This window comes from Protopterus annectens, chromosome 1.part0, assembly GCF_019279795.1.
Source record: "Protopterus annectens isolate FY-2018-M chromosome 1.part0, PAN1.0, whole genome shotgun sequence".
NCBI classification, from domain to species: Eukaryota; Metazoa; Chordata; order Ceratodontiformes; family Protopteridae; genus Protopterus; species Protopterus annectens.
Genome location: NC_056725.1, coordinates 58,040,203 through 58,062,041, shown reverse-complemented (window position 1 = coordinate 58,062,041; position 21,839 = coordinate 58,040,203). Strand labels below are relative to the sequence as shown.

General features: G+C 38.1%; 1 protein-coding gene across 1 annotated transcript in view; it reads left to right on the top strand.

Annotated features, from left to right (window-relative positions):
• Positions 1-21,839, top strand: part of LOC122787152 (RAS guanyl-releasing protein 1-like) — a 1,047,578-nt gene that overhangs the window by 993,976 nt on the left and 31,763 nt on the right. Inside the window, exon 8 of the mRNA XM_044062873.1 lies at positions 13,779-13,895. Within this exon, the coding sequence (XP_043918808.1) occupies positions 13,779-13,895 (117 nt within the window). The remainder of the gene's footprint in view (positions 1-13,778; positions 13,896-21,839) is intronic.

The window sequence follows — 21,839 nt, the reverse complement described above, 5'->3', positions numbered from 1 at the left end:
GTTGAACAGCGTGTTTAGGTGGGGGTTTAGTTCGTTCTGTAGTTCATCCAAGATGCATCCTGGGACACCATCTGGCCCCATTGACTCTGTGTTTTTGGCTTTTGAAAGGGCTGTTTTCACCTGTGCGTCTGTGATTTCCAGGACACCACATTTGTTTGGGCCCTTTTGAAGGTGAGAGGGGGGTGAAGTTTGCACTGAATCTATCTGCCAGGATGTTGGCAATATCAGTAGGTTCAGTACATTTTGTGCTATTTTGCACTAGCTCAGAGCATATCTGCGAGTTGCCACTTAGATTGTTGACTTAGCTAAAGAGGGCTTTGTGGTTATCTTTCGAATCCTTGGCTATTTTTCTTTTGAAGTTAGCCTTGGATGATTTTATGAGGGACCTTAGTTTCTTACTGATACTGATCAGGGATGTCTTTCCTTCTTGGGATTTGCTTTTTTTCTGAACTAGTTTCCTCCTTCTATTGTATAGCCTGTTTATGGCAGGGGTCCACCAGACTGGTTTCCTTCTCTTAGGGGAGTGAGTCTTGGTTTTGCTAGGGATGGCACGATCCATGCATCTTTGTAGGTGCTCATAGAGTGCATTTGTAAAGGATTCTGCATCTTGGGCAGCGATATCCTTTAGCGTGGGGGCTATGAAACTTACCACCTCTGTCTTAAGTAAGGTGAAGTTTGCTTTAGAAAAGATTTTCACTGTGGTTTCCTTGGTTAGGGGTGGTGGTTGGGTGTGAGCATCCAGAGTGATTAGTTTATAGTCTGATCTAACCAGTGACAGGTTGACCTCCAGTGCAGAACACCTGTTGCCCATGTTGGTGATGACCAGGTCCAATATGTTTTCACCTCTGGTAGGGGAGTTTACCAGCTGATCCAGGGCATTTGAGTTGATAAATTCCAGGAAGCGTTGAGCCTGAGAGTTTGTACTCAAGTAGTTTTCCCAGTTAATGGTAGGGTAATTGAAATCACCCAGTATCAGGGTGTTCAGTAGGACCTTCATGTTTTCCAGTGTCTCCAGAAAGGCAGAGTGGTGGTCCTGGGTCATGGAGGGTGATCTGTTGCAGGCCACAATTAGCATTGCAGATTTGCCCCGTGTTAGTTGCACATGGATGATCTCAGAGGTATCATGCTGTGCCACTAACCTGGAGGTGTAGATATCCTTGATGAATATGGATACACACCCTCCTTTTGTGTTTCGGTCCATGTTCTGTGGCCGAAATGTGTGGTATGAGTTGTAGCCTGCTAGTGCTGGAGTGCTCTCTGGAGCCTTGAACTAGGTTTGTTACTGCACAGATGTCGACGTTCTCCATACTGAGGAGGGCTTTGAGTGCATGCATTTTGAGATTTAAACTCCTGGCATTGAGTAGCATAACCCTCATTTTTTTATTTGTACTGTTTATGGAGGTGGGTTTGTCTTTTGAGCCTTGCCTAAAAAAGGCTCTATGGGGGCAGCAAGAGCCTTGGCCAATATTTGAAAGCATAAAGGTGACAGGTGCAAGCCATCTCTTGTGAAGCAATGTGGCTTGTCAAGCATGTCATCCCAGGCTGACAGACACTGGATCCCCTTTGAATGACACCAGAAGCTTAGCCAATTGTTGAATTTGATCATTTTTTTCTTTATACTGAGGTATCATTCTTGGTGAGGGCAGGATGCTACTCAGGGTCAGGGTCATACCTGCCAGGGCTACATGATTAGAGAGCTCTTCCATGTCTCTTTTCCTGTAGTCCAGGGAGGTACATCTCAGGTCATTCACACCAACATGAACAATGACAGAGTCATATTTGTACTTGTTCTGGAGTGACCTGAGTGCTTGTGTTATGTGGTGGATTTTGGCTCCCAACATGCAGCTAACAGTAAACTTCTCCTTTTCCAGCCTAGTGAGTGGGATGTCAATGTGCCTAATTATAGAGTCACCTATTACTAGTGTGTTAGGTATGTTATTTCGCCTTAAGGGCTGTGATTGTGTGGCACATTGATTTTGTGTTTTATGTGTTGTCTGGTTTATGAAAGGAGGCGAAGGTTTTTTGGATGTCTGCTTTGGAGCACTCTGATGCTTTTGCAGGTTTTTATTTAGAGCTTACGAGTATGATTTAGTGTATTTATGTGTATTTTTTACCAGTGCTGGTTTAGTAGGTCTGTGTGAGGCTGGAGGTGTGGTGCAAGTATTAACCTTCTCCTCATGACTGTCTGTTCCAGTCTTGGGTGGAGAGACCTTAGCCTCCAGTTTGGCTGTATAATTGCATCTCTCGCATATGTTAGTGTTTTGTGGTAGGAGGAGAGGGTTGTCTGTGTACATGAGGCAGTTGTAACATTGCCTCAGGATACCCAGGTTCACCAGCTAGACTGGAGAGTACACCTGAAGTTGCCCTTTGGTCATGCCTGAATCGTAAGGTGATCTGCTTAGTCACTTGATTGGTGAGGAGTGGATAAAGAGCCTTGCCCTGCTGGGCAATCAAGTGTCGAGGTATATTAGTGCTTGCTATTAGGTCTGAGCAAGTGCTGGACTGTAGAAGAGTGCTTAGGCTGAGTGTTAGACTAGTTTCAAAGGAAAAACTGAAGAGGAGACTTAGTGGAGCCGGGACTAATTTAGCCATAGCTAACCGGTGCTGCCCGGCGCGCAAAACCGTTCAAACACGTTTTTTAAACTACCAACTTCTAGGCTGGAACCACTCATCCAGGGACAGATGGCTGCTCAAAGTTCCCCTCTCTCACAGGTAAACAGAGAAACTTCCCTCTATCCAAGTAAGGTATGGGCAACTCAGAAATTTGTAACACAACCTTGAATTCAGTACTAGCCTGAAAACTGGATTATACTAGCTTAGAAGGGTGGGAAACAAGGAATGGTTTTGTTTTGTTTTTTTTTTTTGCTTTTTTTTTGAAATGATAAGGCAAAAACAATAAAAAGTACACTTAAAACAGTCTTAAATGACTACAAGCGATTAGAAAATGCTATTGTACTTTAGTGTGTAGCCTACAACAGTTAAACAAATTATTTAAACAAAAAATGACTTTTTTAAAAGTGCAGGCAGTCAAATAAGTACAATATGTGAAAAAAACAAGCTTTTAAATCACAATAAATGCTGGAAAATCAGCGTTTAGGCAGAAAACAGTTAAGTACAGCTAGAAAATACAGAAAACTGATACTTAATCACTCCAAAGACTCTCTTTTAAGCTAGAAGGCTTGTATCAGTTTAAGGCTTTCTAGTGATTTCCAGTAGGTTAATTAAAGGAACGATGGGAAACAAGTGCAGATGTGGTCTTTTAAACCAGAAAGTTGAAAGAGATGGACAGCTTCCCAAATGATCAATAAACTACAATTCCTGGGCCAAGAATCACTCCTCTTGTGGTAGACAGGCTACCTAGTACTTACCACTCCCATTGATAAGCTAGAAGGCTCCACTCCAACACAAAGGCTTGGGGGGGCTCAGAAGCTTACAAACAGTCCTGGATACAGCAAATCTGTACGTGGACTAGACTAGTTACGGGAAAGGTAGGGATCAAGCGCAAACACAGGCTTCAAAACCAGAAAGTTGAGAGAGATGGAAAAACTGCCCAAATGGCCAATAGCTACAATTTCTGGGCCAGGGACCACTCCTCTTGTGGTAGATAGGCTACCTAATCCTTACCACTCCCACTGATAAGCTAGAAGGCTTCTCTCCAACACAGAAAGGCTTGGGGGGGCTCAGAAACTTACAAAGAGTCCTGGATACAGCAAATATGTACCTGGACTAGACTAGTTACATGAAAGGCGGGGATACAAGCACAAATGCAGGCTTTTAAGCCAGCAAGTTGAAAGAGATGGAAAACTGCCTAAACGGCCAATAAACTACAATTTATGGGCCAAAACCCACTCTTCCCATGGAAGATAGGCTACCTAGTGCTTACCACTCCCACTGATAAGCTAGAAAGATTCCCTCCAACACAGAAAGGTCTGGGGGGGCTCAGATGCTTACCAACAGTCCTGGATACAGCAAGTCTGTATCGGGACTAGACTAGATACAGTAAAGGTGGAAAACAAGCGTAAATGTGACTTTTAAACCAGAAAGTTGAAAGAAATGGGGAAAAAAACTCCTCAAACGGCCAGTAAAGTACAGGTTCTGGGCAAGGAGCCACTCCTCTTGTGGTAGATAGGCTACCTAGTGCTTACCACTCCTACTGATAAGCTAGAAGGCTTCCCTCCAACACAGAAAGGCTTGGGGGGGGGCTCAGAAGCTTACCAGCAATCCTGGATACAGCAATTCTGTATCTGGACCAGGCTAGTTACAGGAAAGGTGGGAAACAAGCGCAAGTGAGGCTTTCAAACCAGAAAGTTGAAAAATATGGGAAAAAACTGCTCAAACAGCCAATAAGGTACAAGATCTGGGCCAAGAGCCACTCCTCTTGTGGTAGATAGGCTACCTAGTGCTTACCACTCCTACTGATAGGCTGGAAGGCTTCCCACCAACACAAAAAGGCTTGGGAAGCTCAGAAGCTTGCACAGAGTCCTGGATACAGCAAATCTGTACCTGGACTAGATTAGTAACAGGAAAGGCAGGAAACAAGCGCAGACACAGGCTTTTAAATCAGAAGGTTGAAAGAGATAGAAAAACTTCCCAAACGGCCAAAAAACTATAATTTCTGGGCCAGAAACCTCTCCTCCTGTGGTAGAGAGGCTACCTAATGCTTACCACTCCAACTGATAAGCTAGAAGGCTTCTCACCAACACAGAAAGGCTTGGGGGGCTCAGGAGCTTACAAACTGTCCTGGTGGACTAGACTAGTTACAGGAAAGGCAGGAAACAAGCTTAGAATTTTTTTTTACAGAAAAGCAGCTAAAACAGCAGTATATACAATTCAAATGCAGTGCAGGCTAGCACACATGTGTAGCAATATTATGGCAAATACAGTTTAATTAAATGCAATTAAATTAACAAATGACTAAAAAACAAGTGCAAAAGGCATTAAATTAGAAGGCTACTAACAAGCAGTAATAAGTGCAGAGTAAGTGCGACTGAACAGATAACAGTACGCAAAACAGCAACTAAGACAGTTACAGTAAGAACAGCAGAATAAAGTATATATATATATATATATATATATATATATATATATATATATATATATATATATTTATATTTTTTTTTTTTTTTTTTTTTTTTGAGGGAGGGAACAGAGCAGGATTAAGAGGCTACAGGGGTTGTCCTTCCTAAATGTTCTCTTTGTACACAGTAGGAGTGCCTGAAATCAGAATATGATCTCACTGCACTCAGTTGAGTGAGCAAATGAGATGAGCCCAGAAGGAGGATCCAAATACAAATTTACAAGAGGGGAGGGTAGTTTGAAAGCCACCAATATTACCACCAAAACAAGAACAGGGAGGGTGGGTGTAAAACACAGTAGAGACAACAAGGGACAGAAACAATACAGCACCACTATAAATAATAAGCAAATGTATAAATACAGCACAGTGCAAGTTAATTTGCAAAAAGCGTACTTATCAGTTTGGAATAGATTCCAACTTTGTTCACACCAAATCTATCAGCTTTCCACCAGTTCTCAGAAATGCAGTCTGTATTGGAATTGCAGCAATGAAAATACACCGCAGGCAGTGACTAACAGCTAGGATGTGGGCTGGCTAAACAACCCCCTACTTTAAACTAGCTTCTGAGCTACCCTGAGAAAAAACACAGTGGAGACAGCAAGGGACAGAAGCAATACAGCACCAGTATAAATAATAAGCAAATGAATAAATACAGCACAGTGCAAATTAAGTTGCAAAAAGTGTACTTATCAGTTTGGAATAGATTCCAACTCTGCTCACAGCAAATCTATCCACTTTCCACCAGTTCACAGAAATGCAGTCTGTATTGGAAATACAGCAATGAAAATACACCTAGACAATGAGTAACAGCTAGGATGTGGGCTGGCTCAACAACCTCCTACTTTAAACTAGCTTCTGAGCTACCCTGAGAAAAAAACACAGTGGAGCCAACAAAGGACAGAAACAATACAGCACCACTATAAATAATAAGCAAATGTATAAATACAGCACAGTGCAAATTAAGTTGCAAAAAGTGTACTTATCAGTTTGGAATAGATTCCAATTCTGCTCACAGCAAATCTATCAGCTTTCCACCAGTTTTACACACACACACACACACACACACACACACACACACACACACACACACACACACACACACACACACACACACACACACACACTGAGGTTTCTAACCTCTAATGGAAATACAGCAATCATACAAAAGATATAAAATACAGTAGACATGGAACAGAAGCTGTAATTTTCATGCATGGCGATAACAAGATCTAGGAGTATTCTTAGGCAGTGAAGCTAAAAACTGTAAAAGTGCAATTAGAAAATTCTAATGGGACATAGTTAACCAAAAACTGAAAAAAAAACAAATTTGCAAGTAAATGTGTAACTGTGCTTAATGGCATCTGTGGTTTCTGTATGGGAAATATACAGCCAAATGGCTTAATTTACAGGAAAGAAAGAGGGTAGAGTGAACACTGGTGTTTGTGGTGTACAGACTTATATATTTCTGCACTTTCTGGGAGTTCAGCCAGTGTATTTTGAGGTTCAGAAAAAAAGCAAATCCCAAAAAGGAAAGACATTCCTGATCAGTATCAGGAAGAAACTAAGGTCCCTCATGAAATCACCCAAGGCTAACTTTGAAAGAAAAATAGCCAAGGATTCAACAGATAACCAGAAAGCCTTCTTTAGCTATGTTAAGAATCTAAGTGGCAACTCACAGATATCCACTGAACTAGTGCAAAATAGCACAAAATATACTGATCCTGCTGATATTGCCAACATCCTGGCAGATAGATTCAGTACAAACTTTACCCCCCTCTCACCCCCAAAAGGGCCCACAACAATACCGGAAAAGTGTAGTGTCCCAAAAATCACAGATGCACAGGTGAAAACAGCCCTTTCAAAAGCCAGAAACACAGCATCAATGGGACCAGATGGTGTCACAGGCTGTGTCTTGCACGAACTACAGAACGAACTATCCCCCACCAAAACACGCTGTTTAACCTCAGCCTCTCCACAGGCTATGTGCCCATAGAATGGTACACTGCAACGGTTATTCCTCTACACAAATGAGGGGCCACAACACACCCTGGTAACTATCGCCCCATAAGCCTGACTAGCCTGGTCTGTAAGGCTATGGAGTACATCATCATGGAACTCATTAACAAAGACATTGAGAACCTCCAAACACTTGACCTGACTAAGTTCGGCTTTGTTAAGGGCAGATCATTCCTACTAAACCTGGTTGACTTCTTCGAAACAGTCACCAAGGCCATAGACGAGGGAAAGGTGATTCACACAGCCTACCTTGACCTTGCCAAGGCTTTCAACACCATTCCCCACTCAGGTATTACATAAAAACTCACCAGCCTGAACATAAACCCCTAAGTCATGAGATGGGATACCAACTGGCTTACAGACAGAACTCAGACGGTAAGAATAGTGGGCTCCAGGTCTGACTCTAAACCAGTCACAAGTGGTGTCCCACAAGGCTTGGTCCTGGGACCCCTACTGTTTGGCATCTACTTCTCAGAAGTACAGGCAAACACAGGAGGACTATGGCTAACCAAGTTCACCGATGACTGCAAACTGGGAGCCATAATTGACTCTCCAGCTGACACGGACATCCTCCAAAAGGGCCTTCCTGAGGCGGACACCTGGTGTCAAAGTCATCGCCTCAAGCTAAATGCCAAAAAATGGATAGTCATTCCATTTGGGAAAAACAAAACACCCACGAATTACCACATAGGTGATAGCCCCCTTAATACAGAAGAGGTAATCTGGAGATCTGGGGACCCAGGTACATAGTATTCTCTCCTTTGACAATCAATTTGCCAAAGTAGTTAGGAAATCCTTCTATGTGGCCCATTTAATTACTAAAGGGTTCTCATCTAGAAATAAAGAGGTTATAGTGCCCCTCTACTCGTCACTCATTAGACTCATCATAGAGTACAATGCCCCATTTGGGATGTACCTCACAAGACAGTTCCAACAGCTGGAAAGACCACAAAAGTACCTCACCAAGAGGATTACTGGCCTCAAACATATATCCTATGCAGCCCGACTGAAAAAACTCCATCTGTACTCAGTGGCATATTGTTTACTTAGAGGGGATCTCTGCCTTACTTACAAAGCCATGTCAAACTCAGAATTGATGGACATGCTACACCTAAAGAAATCCAAGTCGCTGCGAGCCACGTGCTCTTGTGAGCTAATCCCACAACAATAAATACAACATGCTGGAGGGATAGATTCCTGTCACAGAGACTCCCCATGCTTTGGAACAAAATTCCAAACTACATTAGTCATAGCCCCTCACTAAGACTCTTCAAGAGAAACCTTGACGAGTGGATGGGAAACAGAAAATACACCCCTGGGATCACTTCATTAGCTCTGCTTAACAGAGGATCAGTTAATTAATCAATGGGGTGGTGAAAGCCGACACACACTGGCTAGGCTTATAAATGCCCTCGGGCAGATAGCCTAGTACCTACCTATGAACCTAAGTATTTATTTTAGTTAAGGGGTAACTGAAAGAAGGATTATGTAGAGATCAATTTTTTTACTTTCTTGTAATTTTTTTATTCAAAGTAGTTATGTTATGGGGGTGCACATTTGCTTCTCTTCATATTTTATTATTACCTCTTCTTAACCCATTCTTTTTTAAGTAAAATATTGTATTTATTCATAACTAAAAAGCTTGTAGCTGATCATCTATTTAGTAACATACTGATGAGTATATGTATTGCTAAGTGTTGACAACTTTATGTTATCCACTTCTAATTAGACAACCTCTGCAACATACAGTTGTTTGGGTTTATCATTATTTGGTTTATTATCAAGAGTGCAACATTAACTGAGAGCTCCACAGGCAGGTAGTCTTTGGGTTACTGCCCCAGACCCAGGCCAAGACAGAAGATGAAGTGCTTGAGAATATGACTGACCTTCTCTGTCTTATTCAAAGTACAATCACTTTGTCAAGTGAGCTCTGAAAGGCAATGAAACTCCCACATAGTGGAGTAAAAGAGGTCTGGGGAGGTAGGCCAAAGACTCTACTTGGTGGCATGTTCAGTGTGAAGCCTGTTATTGAGTGTGTTTTGTGTAGGCTGATATCCAGGGCAACATTGCATATTTTTTTGTATTTATTTTTGGGCCAAACTATACTTAGTGAGTCATTTAGACATTTATATTTATGTACCTTTTTCTGCTTTAATCTAGGGGTTGATGCTGATGCCTGTATAGTACAAGTGGTGTGACTAGAGAGACCATACCCATTGTGAGCTCCAGATTTTTCATTTAGATAATTTATTTGTGAGGAATGGGGTAGATCTAAGCACCATACCGCTAGTTATGTCACTTTGCAAAAGGCCTGGAAGGAAAAGTATGTCTTTTTTGATTGCATACGTATGCTATGTATCAAGGGTTGTAAATAAAATGAAAAAAAAATATTGAAAAGGGACTTGGCAGTGCTCTATATATATATATATATATATATACATATATATATATATATATATACATACACACACATATCTATCTATCTATATATATATATATATATATATATATATATATATATATATATATATATATATATATATATATATGTTAGTGCCTATCCAGAATATGCTCACTGCTTTAATCCCTTTGCTTGTATACTTCTCAACTGTCTAGATTTTCATAAAATATCCAGCTTTTTGTCTCATATTTTTGGTCCATTCCCCATAAAACTTGCAGTTTTCTGGTAAATCATTCAGGACTGAAGTCAGTAAATAATGACAGTTATTTGAGTTTCAGACTTCAAATCCTGCAGAAATTGCATTCTAATGCACTCCTGTTATTCTATCAACTTTTTAAGTTTATAAGAACAGTAATTAAAAATTCACCTTGTTTGCTATGAAAATGCAAAACAATATATCTTAAAAGCAGTAGCCTTCAAATAGTGTACACAGATGGAGGAGCAACAGCAATAAAGGTAAAAAGGAATCTTGAAGATCTTCTGTCAGCTGGCCTAAAGGTAAGCAAGGAGTGTGACAGAACAGCACTGAGAGCAAGCAGAGTACTGTAATACAGTCAGAAGAGTAATATTAGTAAAACCAGGAAGGAGTTACCCTTCCGTATGGACAACTGCTGAGAACCAGTATGGAGCATTATACAGTTGTGGGGACCTCATTCTTGCCATAGTACAGACAGTAGAGAGGCCATGTTGGTGAAAGTAATTAGCAAGGTCTTCACCAGAAGTCATATAATGAAAGGATGAAAGAACTTTAAAAAATACCACCTTGGTGAACATGGCTGAATGGCTATATGATCAAAACATTTAGGCTCCTCGTGGGAATCTACAGAGATCAATTAAACATTTGGGGGAAAAAGTGCTAGAAAAAGAGAACATAATCTGAAGATCTAAAATAGAAGTCTCGGTGGAGTTACAACAAAGTGTTCTTTTTTAATAGAAATGGTTCAGGAAGATTGGAATAGAAGAGGAGGCAGAATCACGAGTAGTGCAAAAAATTCAATAATAGAGGAACAGACAGAAAGTGCTTATCCTCTGAAAAAAGGATGACACACTCAAAACTGCAGACCCCCCCCCCCACCATAGCCGGCCTTAGGCACAGGCCAACTAGGTGGATGCCTAGGGCACCGCTCTAACAGGGGCACTTTTTCAGTGTTTATTTGGTGTAAGTAGACCAGGGTGGCGGCACCGGATGGTGTGGTGGGGGGCACCGTGGACACCTTTTGCCTAAGGCATCAGTTGACCTAAAGCCGCTCCTGCCCCCCCCCCCCCCACACACACACACACATTTTCTTTTTCTGCACTGCAGCATCACTATTGGAAAAGGAATCCAAATGCCTGATCTGAGAAAAGAACCCACATTCTTCTGATCTTCCAGCACCAAAGGTAAGTGTGCTATCTGCTGAGCAACTGACAATGACATATACTCTCAATTGGCTGACCATGGGTGAAACTAGTCTTTTGTCTCGTCTTGGTTTTACAAACAGTTACAATATAATAAATTGCCATCTACAGTGTTACTGATGCAACATGTATTAATTTGGAGAAAGGCCTGTTACCCTTTTTTAACACCACAAAAATAGCTTCAAGTTTTCCGACTATCTGGAAAATCTTGTCTTTTTTAATTGGCTAGTGAGGCAGTTCAGCATTTAATTTAAGGACAGGAATTTTAATGCTGTGACTGGAACTGTTAAGCCAGGAAAGTGCATTTTTAAGGCTGGAGTTTCCAATGATCTCTACAGGGGTTCATTCTTTTCTGATTGTTTATTAGCATTTGAGTGGCTGTGCCAGGACTGAAAAATACTGTATGTAGAATAGCTTGTTTATTCGGGGGGTAAGAACCAACACTAGTGGCAAAAACAATTTGCAAATAAAAAAAAATCTTCTTACCTTGGAATCTAAAACATATATTGCTTTAAACCTTTTAATGCTGAGAACTAAATATGCACATCTTGTTATGGCACTAAATTCTTTCCACAATACCAATATTATTTAAGCATCTGCTAATACAATTTCTTGATTTATTTCTTTAGCCAAATCTTGGGAATATAACTGCCTCTCATCACATACACACACAAAAAATTGTTTCTCCATCACAGCCTGAGATACATTGTTACCTGCCATCCTTTCTTTTAACTTGCTCATTTTCCAGTACATTAACCCCCTGGCTCATAGTTCAGGAACCTTATTTTATGATGATGATGATGATGATGATGATTATTATTATTATTATTATTATTATTATTATTATTATTATTATTATTATTATTATTATTACCCCTGAAAACCCAGAATTAGTCTGCCATTATATTGAGAAGCTTAGCTTTTGCTGTTGTTTACAGGCAAAAAGACTTTTAGGAGGACTACTTTTGCAAAATGGATTGAGTGCTTCAGCTATCCTGAAATGAACAGCACTTGGATACTTTTTAAAATTAAGTTATTGAGCTATTTTTCCTCGTTATACAGGTGTTATCATTTTAGACAAGATGGTTTCTTATCTACATACACACAAACTTTACAAGGTATTTAGGTTGTATGCTAAATTTACTTCTTGCCACTGTAGTTTTTTTAAAAACTTTATTTGAATGTAATATTTTGCTCTTTTTGAGAGCACTTAAGCAAAGGCAGAATTTGTAGTTGTTTTAGATTGTGTTGACCTGTGCTAAATGTACCCTCTACCTTGTGTACGCCACTCCAAATGTTCTGAAAAAATTTTATCCCTATTACTTTATTTATATTTCTCTGAATTTGTAAGCATGTTATACTTATTATGGGTCTACTTCACGTTGTTGTAAGCTGACAATATCAAGTCTGATATTGTCGGCATGACAATATCGAAAGTGAAGAACATTGTGCAAGTAAATGGAAATCTCCATAAGGGGAGATTTCCGTTTACCTCAATGTAGTGCAATCTCAGAGTTGGTATACTAAAGTGGGGGGGGGGTGCAGGGGGGCTTGCCCCCTGCCTATGCCATTTATTTTTTTTTTTTTTTTTACATTATTTGATGTTTTACTTAATTGATCAATAAAGTTCGACCTTTATTGATTCGATTAAGTAAACTTTCGATAACGTGATATAGTAGACGCCTTATTATAATGTCTGATTATGTATTTTGTTGTGTGTTCTGTTAAAAGACTTTGAAATTCATATTACTGTGTCTGTCACTATGATGTATAATGCTTGAAAAGGGGACTAGTTAACAGTAAACTTAATGCCTTTTTTAAATATTGTAAAGTCTAAAAGTCACTTGCCTTGACTTTCTCTCCATGTGAATAAAGCTCTGCTGGCTAGAGATGATTCTTTAAAAGTACGTCAAAACATATTCAGCTGCTTTTCTTAACCATTTCTGGAAGCTGATATATAAATGCAAATTATTAACTAAAGAAAAAAATATTTGAGCTGCTGACACCAATATTCATGAGGCATTCTAGACTTCAGAAACTCATGATATGAGTTATAGGGGTGAAGAAGCGGATTCATGGCTTTAATATAGAACAGTGGAATGAACTTAACTAGGTAATATTGTTTAGTGTCCCCATTTGGGTTACAGTATGTAGAGCTCTAAAGTGCTTTTGTGTAAATGGGCATGCCTTCATTGAAGGTTGAATGTCGAGCTGGCACCTCGGTGTTCGTGAAAATCTACTTCCAATCATTAGCAGACCGGAGTTCCGCTGTGGCGACCCCTAACCGGGAAAAGCCAAAAGAAAACAAACATTAATAGACAAGAAGTTTGATGAGTTATAACATTCCTACTTTTAAAGAGTAAAACATAGTTAAAATGATATGAATGGAAATTAGTTTAAGAAACATAGCACAGAACAACGATATGAATTTCTTCTCATGGATGTGAAATGCGCTTTCCTCATTGTACCTTCGGTAATCTCATTGGCCTTTATGACTCATAAGCTCATTGTACAGGCTATATAAAAGGAATGAGATAGACTTGCATACAGATATGTCACTGAATCACCTGAAAATTTTTACAAACTTATGCTGGCAATATGATCAAGAAAAACAATCAGATAAGTTATCAGTTTTGTTCTTTGTTTTATTGTAAGAGAAGCAGTTATACAATCAGTTGAGAAAACCATTACCATCTGTGTATTGATGGGGTAGCTTTCTGTAGCATATAATCTACTTCTCACCACTGGTATGTTTAATGTGCAAGAGGACAACTCTTTTAGCTGGGTGCAATGTACTAGCAAGTATAATGTTTTTGTATGTTACAGAAACTGCGACAAATTCAGAATTTCAGTACACTAATGGCAATAATTGGCGGTGTCTGCCACAGTGCTATCTCCAGATTAAAAGAAACTAAATACCACTTGTCCCAGGATGTCGTCAAGGTAGGAGTTATTTCTTCTTCTACTGATCTGATTTGTAAATGCAATATCTATGATTCTGAAATTTAAATTCAGTGACGTTGACAGACAATAATTATTGTTTCCTTTAGTCTTGTTGGTAAGATTAATACATTAAGCACAACAGGTAATTTAATAACTTACATTAAAACACACTCTAGTAATTATTTATCAGCATTATGTATTTCTAGTGGTTGTATTTTTTAATTTACATGGAAAATTTGTTCATCAGTGCAGAGGATTAAGGCTAGGAGATATTAGAGCTACTTCCTGTGTTACAGAATTTGATTCCTTCCATTTCTCTGCTGAGTGACCTTAATCAGAGAGTGCTTTGGGGCAACTGGGAATTTGGGATAGGCTCCTTAATGGTCTCCTCAACTACATGCTTAATTACTGTCTATGAACCTGTTGTATTCTTGTATTTTATAATTACGCTTGACTGTAAGAATTATTGGGTGAGTTCATCATGGCCCAGTTCTAGATATTGTAATCTTGGACCTGTAACTTTCTTAAGAAAGTAAATGCTGATGTCACTTTATATTTCACACTCCAGGAATACATGTGGTAAGGACAACAGGATTTCATGTTTGTATAGACTTTGTAAAATATTTCCAGTTTGAATTTAAAATGTATAGTTAGTTGATATAGTTCTCATATTATTTTTATAAGACTGATATAATTACACTATTATTTTTCCAAATTAAATTATCAGTATAACTTGGTTCTCTACTGATATGCCAACACTTGTAATACCAATTGCAGAAATGCCAAAAAAAAACACCAATAATGTAGGAGAAGGCCGAATATTGACAATCATACTTCTCATTTCAACTTAATTTTTAAAGGGGGCAAGCTTTCTTGCACCCTTATAAGGTAGGTAGCCCCTCCTCACAACCACCAAACATATACATACTAACTCACAGACTGACATACTTCAGAGGAAAGGGAATATCCTGAGAAATGGTCCTTGTGTTTATCCATTTAGTTTCAGCATTACAGGACTCAATAAAGCAGGTCCCAACATTTCAAATGGTTACCGTATAAATTTCGAATATCTGTTCTGGCTTATTCTGTCTGAACATTCCATGTTTTTAACTGTTTTTACTATATATGGTAATATTCACTCCAATAGACCTATTACTGAAGATAGCTTTATAAATAATGAAATCTATAATTATCTAATATTATGCTAATTACCTTATAAAATGGATAAGTATAATTGCAGTTATCCTGTTAGCACTTCTTTTCCTGTATCACAACATGCTTTGGTCCTCATGCTGGTTGTCTGACTGTACTAAGTTAGTTAGATACTATGTTTAAATATGTGTATATCCAGTTATCAAAATGCAGAACTCAAGTAATAGATGTCAGCATTTTGAAATTGAATATGTCACAAAAATCAAACCAGCTAAAATTAAAATGATTGCAAAAGGAAACATACAGTTTCCTTATGTGATTAGATTTCATAAAACCCACCACACATTCTGATCAAATTTGTCTGAATAGTGATAGTGTTACTGAAAGAGTTTTTGAAAGATATGGTGGAAAGGCAGGGTTAGTAGGTATTAGTAAGGAGAGCAGGGGCTTTGTTGTTCCATATATTATTATTAAAATCCTAACTTTGCTTTTTGCAGAATTACCTTTTAAGTCATGTCTTTGGAGTACTTTTCACAATCTGTGTAATTCTATTTATAGAACCTTTTGACTTAAAAAGAGTAATCACTGTATAATCTGGTATGCCATTAAAGGACAACCACCATTTGTCACTTTCAGTATGTCCTTTTTTCCTTTCACGATTTACTGAATTATTCCATTGAAATGGATAATAGAAAAGCAAGAGGACATGGTGCACACTTGATGTGCTCCCTTTTTGCATTAAAAAGTTGTATATAAAACCACCCTTTCACTGACTTTTACATCTGGCCAGTTGTCTTCATGGAATATTAAGATTATATTTACTAGCTCTTGTTGATATTCCTTTTTCCAAAGTTTATGTATATTGAAATTGTTGAAACAACCTCTGGATCCATGAAGGTGGTGAACAATTTAAATGCTGGAAAAGGAACCATGCTTGCTATATCAGTCTCTTAAAATAAGCAAATTGTAGTCCTAATAGGTCTGTCCTATCCATTTCTACCTTTAACTTGTGTAGTATTAAGGCTGGAAAAATCTTCATTGAATGATCTGATAAAACTGTTGGGATAATTCCAGGGTTTATATGTCTTTCTTTTTGTATACTGGGATTATCATCCAGCCCTTCCAAGAATTTGACAGCACTACAGAATTTACAAAACAATGAAAACATTTACTAAGATTTCCTCATACTTTTTGAGCCAACCTAAAGATCTCATTCAAATGTCCATCTAAATCTCCAACTTCTGACTTTTTCAGCTTACTAATATGCTTTCTTATTGTAATTGTGAGCTCGTACTGAATGTTTGTGTCTTTCGGCTTTTCCCGGCTAGGGGTCGCCACAGCGGAACTCCGGTCAGCTAATGATTGGCAGTTGATTTTTACGTACTGGCTTGCCAGGCCAGATGCACAACCTTCAACGAAGGTATGCCCATTCACGCATGTCTCCACACAGAAGATGCTCTAGCTGAGAATCGAACCGGACAGCGTCTTACTGTGAGGCCACAACGCTACCGTATCACCACCACCACGGTGTCGTACTGAATATATTCTAATAATATATTTTCTTATTGCTTTGAGTTGGCTCAAACTGTCTCACCACTTAGGCTACATACAGCTTAAATGTACAGCATTATTCACAAAGCTGATGACTGCCCTGCTTTTACTCCTATTCTTCATTCCTACCCCCCTACTAGACTATTTCAGTCTAATGAACAACATCTTCTCAGCATATATAAACCTCACATATACTGTGGCCAAAGTCTCTAATCATACTCTGTCACTATGAAATGGAATTCTAACCCTCTGCAAATTAGATCTACCTCTAACCTTTCCAACTTCAGAGAACTACTAAAAGATTACTTGGTAATTACGTATTATCGCAACCACATGTTTTACCTGCTGTAATTCATAATGTCATCGTGGAGCAACTGTATCTCCAACTCAGAAGGGGTGTGTAAACTCCATATTAGTTTTGTATCACATTGTTTCAGTAACAGGAATAATGACAAAATTCCTCTTTCTGGGCAGCATGTTTTGCTGACGACACTTAATGAAAAGTAAAAGTAACCTGCCTGCTGATACATATACGGCATGTGTATATCATTTTACTGACTTTCATTCTAAGAACATCCCGCTGACTTGGTGAGTTGGTAGACAGTCACACATTTTAGGAGGGGCAGACCAAAAAATATGTGGTAAAAAGGTAGACATTGTGCAAAAAGCTGGGACAGTTGACAGGTCTGTATCAGGTGCAATGGCAGCGAGACACAAGTGAGAATTAAGTACACTGGAGAAGTCATATGCAGTAGGAAGAGAAGTGGCAGTAACATCCAAGAGCCAGTTTAATTTCTGACTACAGAAATAGTACTTTCAGAACATGTCAGTCTGCAAATGGATAGTACCAATTCTACCTTTTACATTAACCTCTCTGCCATAAGTGAAGGGAAGCTTTGGGAATTGCATAACGATGACAGACACGCCTGTCAACTTTGACTCCCAAGAAATATGCCAAAAACCTATAATAACATGAGGGCAACAGCCTAAAAATGTGGGTTTAGGTTTTTAAATGGTTATACACCTTCAAATTTACACAATATCTTGAAATAATATAGTCGACATGTGAACGGCATGTGAATGTTTAATAGTTATGTATTATCGGTTAGAAATGTGGTTCCGATAATACGTAAATACCGATTACTTAAATAAAACCTGTCTCTGCTTCTGCACTACCCTAGGCTGAACTAGCCCCTCCTACTTCCACTTCCACTTCCAGCATACTACTAAGTAATTCCTTCCCTCCCTATTCATAGTCAAACTATTTCTTAGATAAAGGACAAATATAATTTTGCATAGGGTATATTGTCTAGTCATCAGTGTTCCCAAGAGTGTACTGAACTCATATTATACAACGACCCCCCATTAAATATTCAAAAACGTGCACGCTGATTAGTCAGCATGCACGTTATAAATCAGAGTTATAGTAATGGAAAAAGGTTCGGTCGCCCGGACTTTTTCCATTACTATAACTGTTTTTTCACACTGTTTCGCTAATGAGTTTAATATATGCAACTTTAAAAAGCAACGAAGATTCTCCGTTGCTTTTTTAAAAGCTATCTCGCTATGTTAAACTCCTTTAACATAGCGAGACAGTTTGAAAAAGCAATGGAGATCTTGCTTTCTCCGTTGCTTTTTTCAAAACTGTCTCGCTATGTTAAATGGGTTTAACATACCGAGACATGGTTTAAAAAAAGCAACAGAGATTCTCCATTGCTTTTTTTAAAGCTATCTCTCTATGTTAAACCCATTTAACATAGCGAAACAGTTTGAAAAAACAATGGAGATCTTACTTTCTCCGTTGCTTTTTTCAAAACTGTGCAACAGAGATTCTCCATTGCTTTTTTTAAAGCTATCTCTCTATGTTAAACCCATTTAACATAGCAAAACAGTTTGTAAAAAGCAACGGAGATCTTGCTTTCTCTGTTGCTTTAATCAAAACTGTCTCGCTATGTTGCTTTTGCCCACAGTTGTGATGTACTGCGTAGGCATCCGCATGCGCAGTACATCAGAACTGCCACAGAATACCAGACAGCTGCGGAAGGGCAGCAATGAGGCATTATACAATGCCATTATTTAAGAAAAGTAATTCTTTTTTTTCTTAAATAATGTCATTGTATAATAGCAATAACCCATTTCTGGGTGTGGGTAATGCTGGATTTACCCACGGTTGGCTTTGTTTGGCCACTCGGGCTTCGCCCTCGTGACCAAACCACTCCAACCATGGGTAAATCCAGCATTACCCACATCCAGGCATGGGTTATTGCTATAGTATTTAATGCCATCTTTATGAATTTCAATTTGTGAATACTTTAACTATTAACAACGTTCTTTTTCATCTTGTTATATGAGTCCAGATAATTTGTGCCATGTATTTATGTACGTATCTATGTATAGGTTCAACTATATGAACTGAAGTTTACTTGGTTAATATGTTGCTCTTCTGTATTAGATTCTCTACTACTTTTATTTAACTTTAACTATATTCCGTCAATGTGGAGCTTTCCTCCATAGGCCTCCACTGAAAATTGGATATTATCCCAGTTGGACTTTCCAAGTAAACAAATGTCAAATAAAATAAATAAATAAATAACATTCTACTCTACTAATATTACATTTTCCCTCACTCTTAAACGTGATAATAAACCTAATCCCATTTACATGGATGTACCAACATCAATACATTTTATGCATCCCTTCTGAAATCAACTTTCAAAACATTTGAGTAATAGTTTCAATAGCTCTTAACATTTTATTTCACTTTTATTATATATAGTGTTTTCTTTAACTTTCAACAACTTATAAAATTCCTTCTGTTTTTCATTTCCCTGTCACATTCTAAATATTCAGGCTTTCTTAAAGATTGCCTAGATCTTGTTTCAGTCTCCAGTAGTTTGTATGTAAGTAATGGTTCTTTGAATAGCATTTATTTTTCCATAATTGCCAGTATCTAATACAGTTCAGTATACATTGTCAGCAATGAGTCTGTGTTAGTCTTAGGTCGCAGGTATTTATCGATTACATTTTAGTAATTCTCATTATCTTTCATTATTTAATTTACTAACTATAAATATTATTTTCTTAACTTCTGATTATTGAATTAAACAAACAAAAAAATAGTATGCGCCACAATCCTATATTTAAAGAAGTTGGAAAATGGACACCTTCTATTCTGTGTTCTACTTTTAAAGTGTATTCCACTTCAACATTTTTGCTTACAGTCAAATAGCCTACAATTGATCCTTCGGTGACACCAGTCTGCTCAGACTATTTAATTTTATATTATTTTTCAATAACTATTAGTTGTTCAGTGCTGAATTTATTTAACTTACTATGTTCAGAAAGCCTTTTTTCCTTCTTCTTCTGAGATAATTTGTTATATTTTGAATAACATCCAATTATTGTATTTGTATCTTCTAAAGTATTTAGCAACAATCTGTTGTATTTTAGCCTATAGTAACTCTATTTGAGCAATATTGGATTTCCATCCAGCCATCTTTTTCATTATATTAAGAATGAAATATATTGTGATATAGGGAAATACTGCCAGCCCAGCTATCTGGAATTTTGTGAATAATTCTATGTAATTTGTGAATATTTATATGATTTATACAGAACTGTGTGTTATGTACTGAGCTAAAATGTAACCACAACATGCCCTGCTGCCTTAGAACAGAAATGCATATAAACTATATACCTGCGCAAATGTATGTTTTACCGGTAGAAACTAGAACATAAAAGGGTTAACTTGCAATACTTCAAGAAAATAAGTTGAAATTAAAGTGTTTTATGATTGTGCTATAAAAGTTATCTCTCAGTTTCAGTGTAGCAGACACACTGTCTAGAGCTAGAAGTTTTGTATTGTCTTGAAAGAGAAGTAATTACTAGGTTTAAAATGTAAAAGTGTTTTATTGTTTCACATCTTCCAAGATTTGCAAACATCTGAGAGATATGCATTTTTCAAACAGAGATCTTAAATTCTTTTAGTTTCTGTTTTAGCCTCGGAACTGAAGTCAGGTGATAAAAAGTTATGTCATCCAAGCTAACCCAGCAGTAATACTTGATATTAATTTAAGAACTCTGTCAGAGAGAGACTGTACATTTTGCATTTTGTCTTGGACCTAGCAAGAACATCCACTCATCATCACTCATCTGTGCTTGCCTTGCTCTGAGTAAGATTTAGGGCATAGTATCTCTTTTAGATATAGAGAGGAATATAGTAAAGGTTAGTTTAGATGTTTTCTGCATTTATTTGAGACTGTCCTGCAATGCTGTTTTAAAATATTTCCTGTGATTTTGAGCTATGAAATTACTGTGTTGATTTATTGAGTATTAGCTTGTTCTTTTATTATTTATTATTAAATATAGTTAAACCTATCTTTGTGACTGATATTTGTGAGACATATTTAAGCTCTTAGGGTGCTTGCATATGTATTTGATGACACTGTACAACCACTGCTAAATAGCCTTGCAAATCTTGGTCAGACTACCATTTGGATTATTAATAACATTACACAGTAAGATTGGACATCCTTGGTTAAGGGTCTTAGTGTAGCTGATAAGTAGTGGTTGGTGGCAGTTGAAACTACATTATAGTCTGGGCAGAAGGGGGCATAGCTAGTAAACCTGTGACAGCCTTTCCCAGGTGTGGGTGTGTGTGTGTGTGTGTGTGTGTGTGTGTGTTTGAATATAAATCAAATCTTAAAGTGTGTGTGTGTGTGTGTGTGTGTGTGTGTGTGTGTGTGTGTGTGTGTGTGTGTGTGTGTGTGTGTCAGCTACTTGGTCAGGGACATTAAGCACTTGTTGGACAGAGAAAGAGGGAGAAACCACCCCCAGACTGACTGTGATCTCTGTGTGCTCTTAAGGGAAATTGTACTTTACTGTGTGTGTACTTGCAATCCTCCCAGTGTGTATGTCCTCCACTGTTGCCAGTGGTGGGGATTGAAGCTATTTGATTACTGGGGCAGTGCAGGGGCATCACATATCTATTTATAATTGTGATATTATTTCTGTTATAGTCAGTTTTATTATATCTTTACATAAGATATAACCTTAATGTTTCCATTATCCTGATAAAGGTTGTTAAACATCCATTTGCTCTACCATTTGTATAATCCTTCCTGGCATCTAGTCCATATAGTTCATATTTTTTATAAGAAAAATATCTTCTGTTCCAGATTTTCTGAAGACAGGTTATGTCACAGCTATTTTAGAAATTACATAAACTCCATATCAGTTATC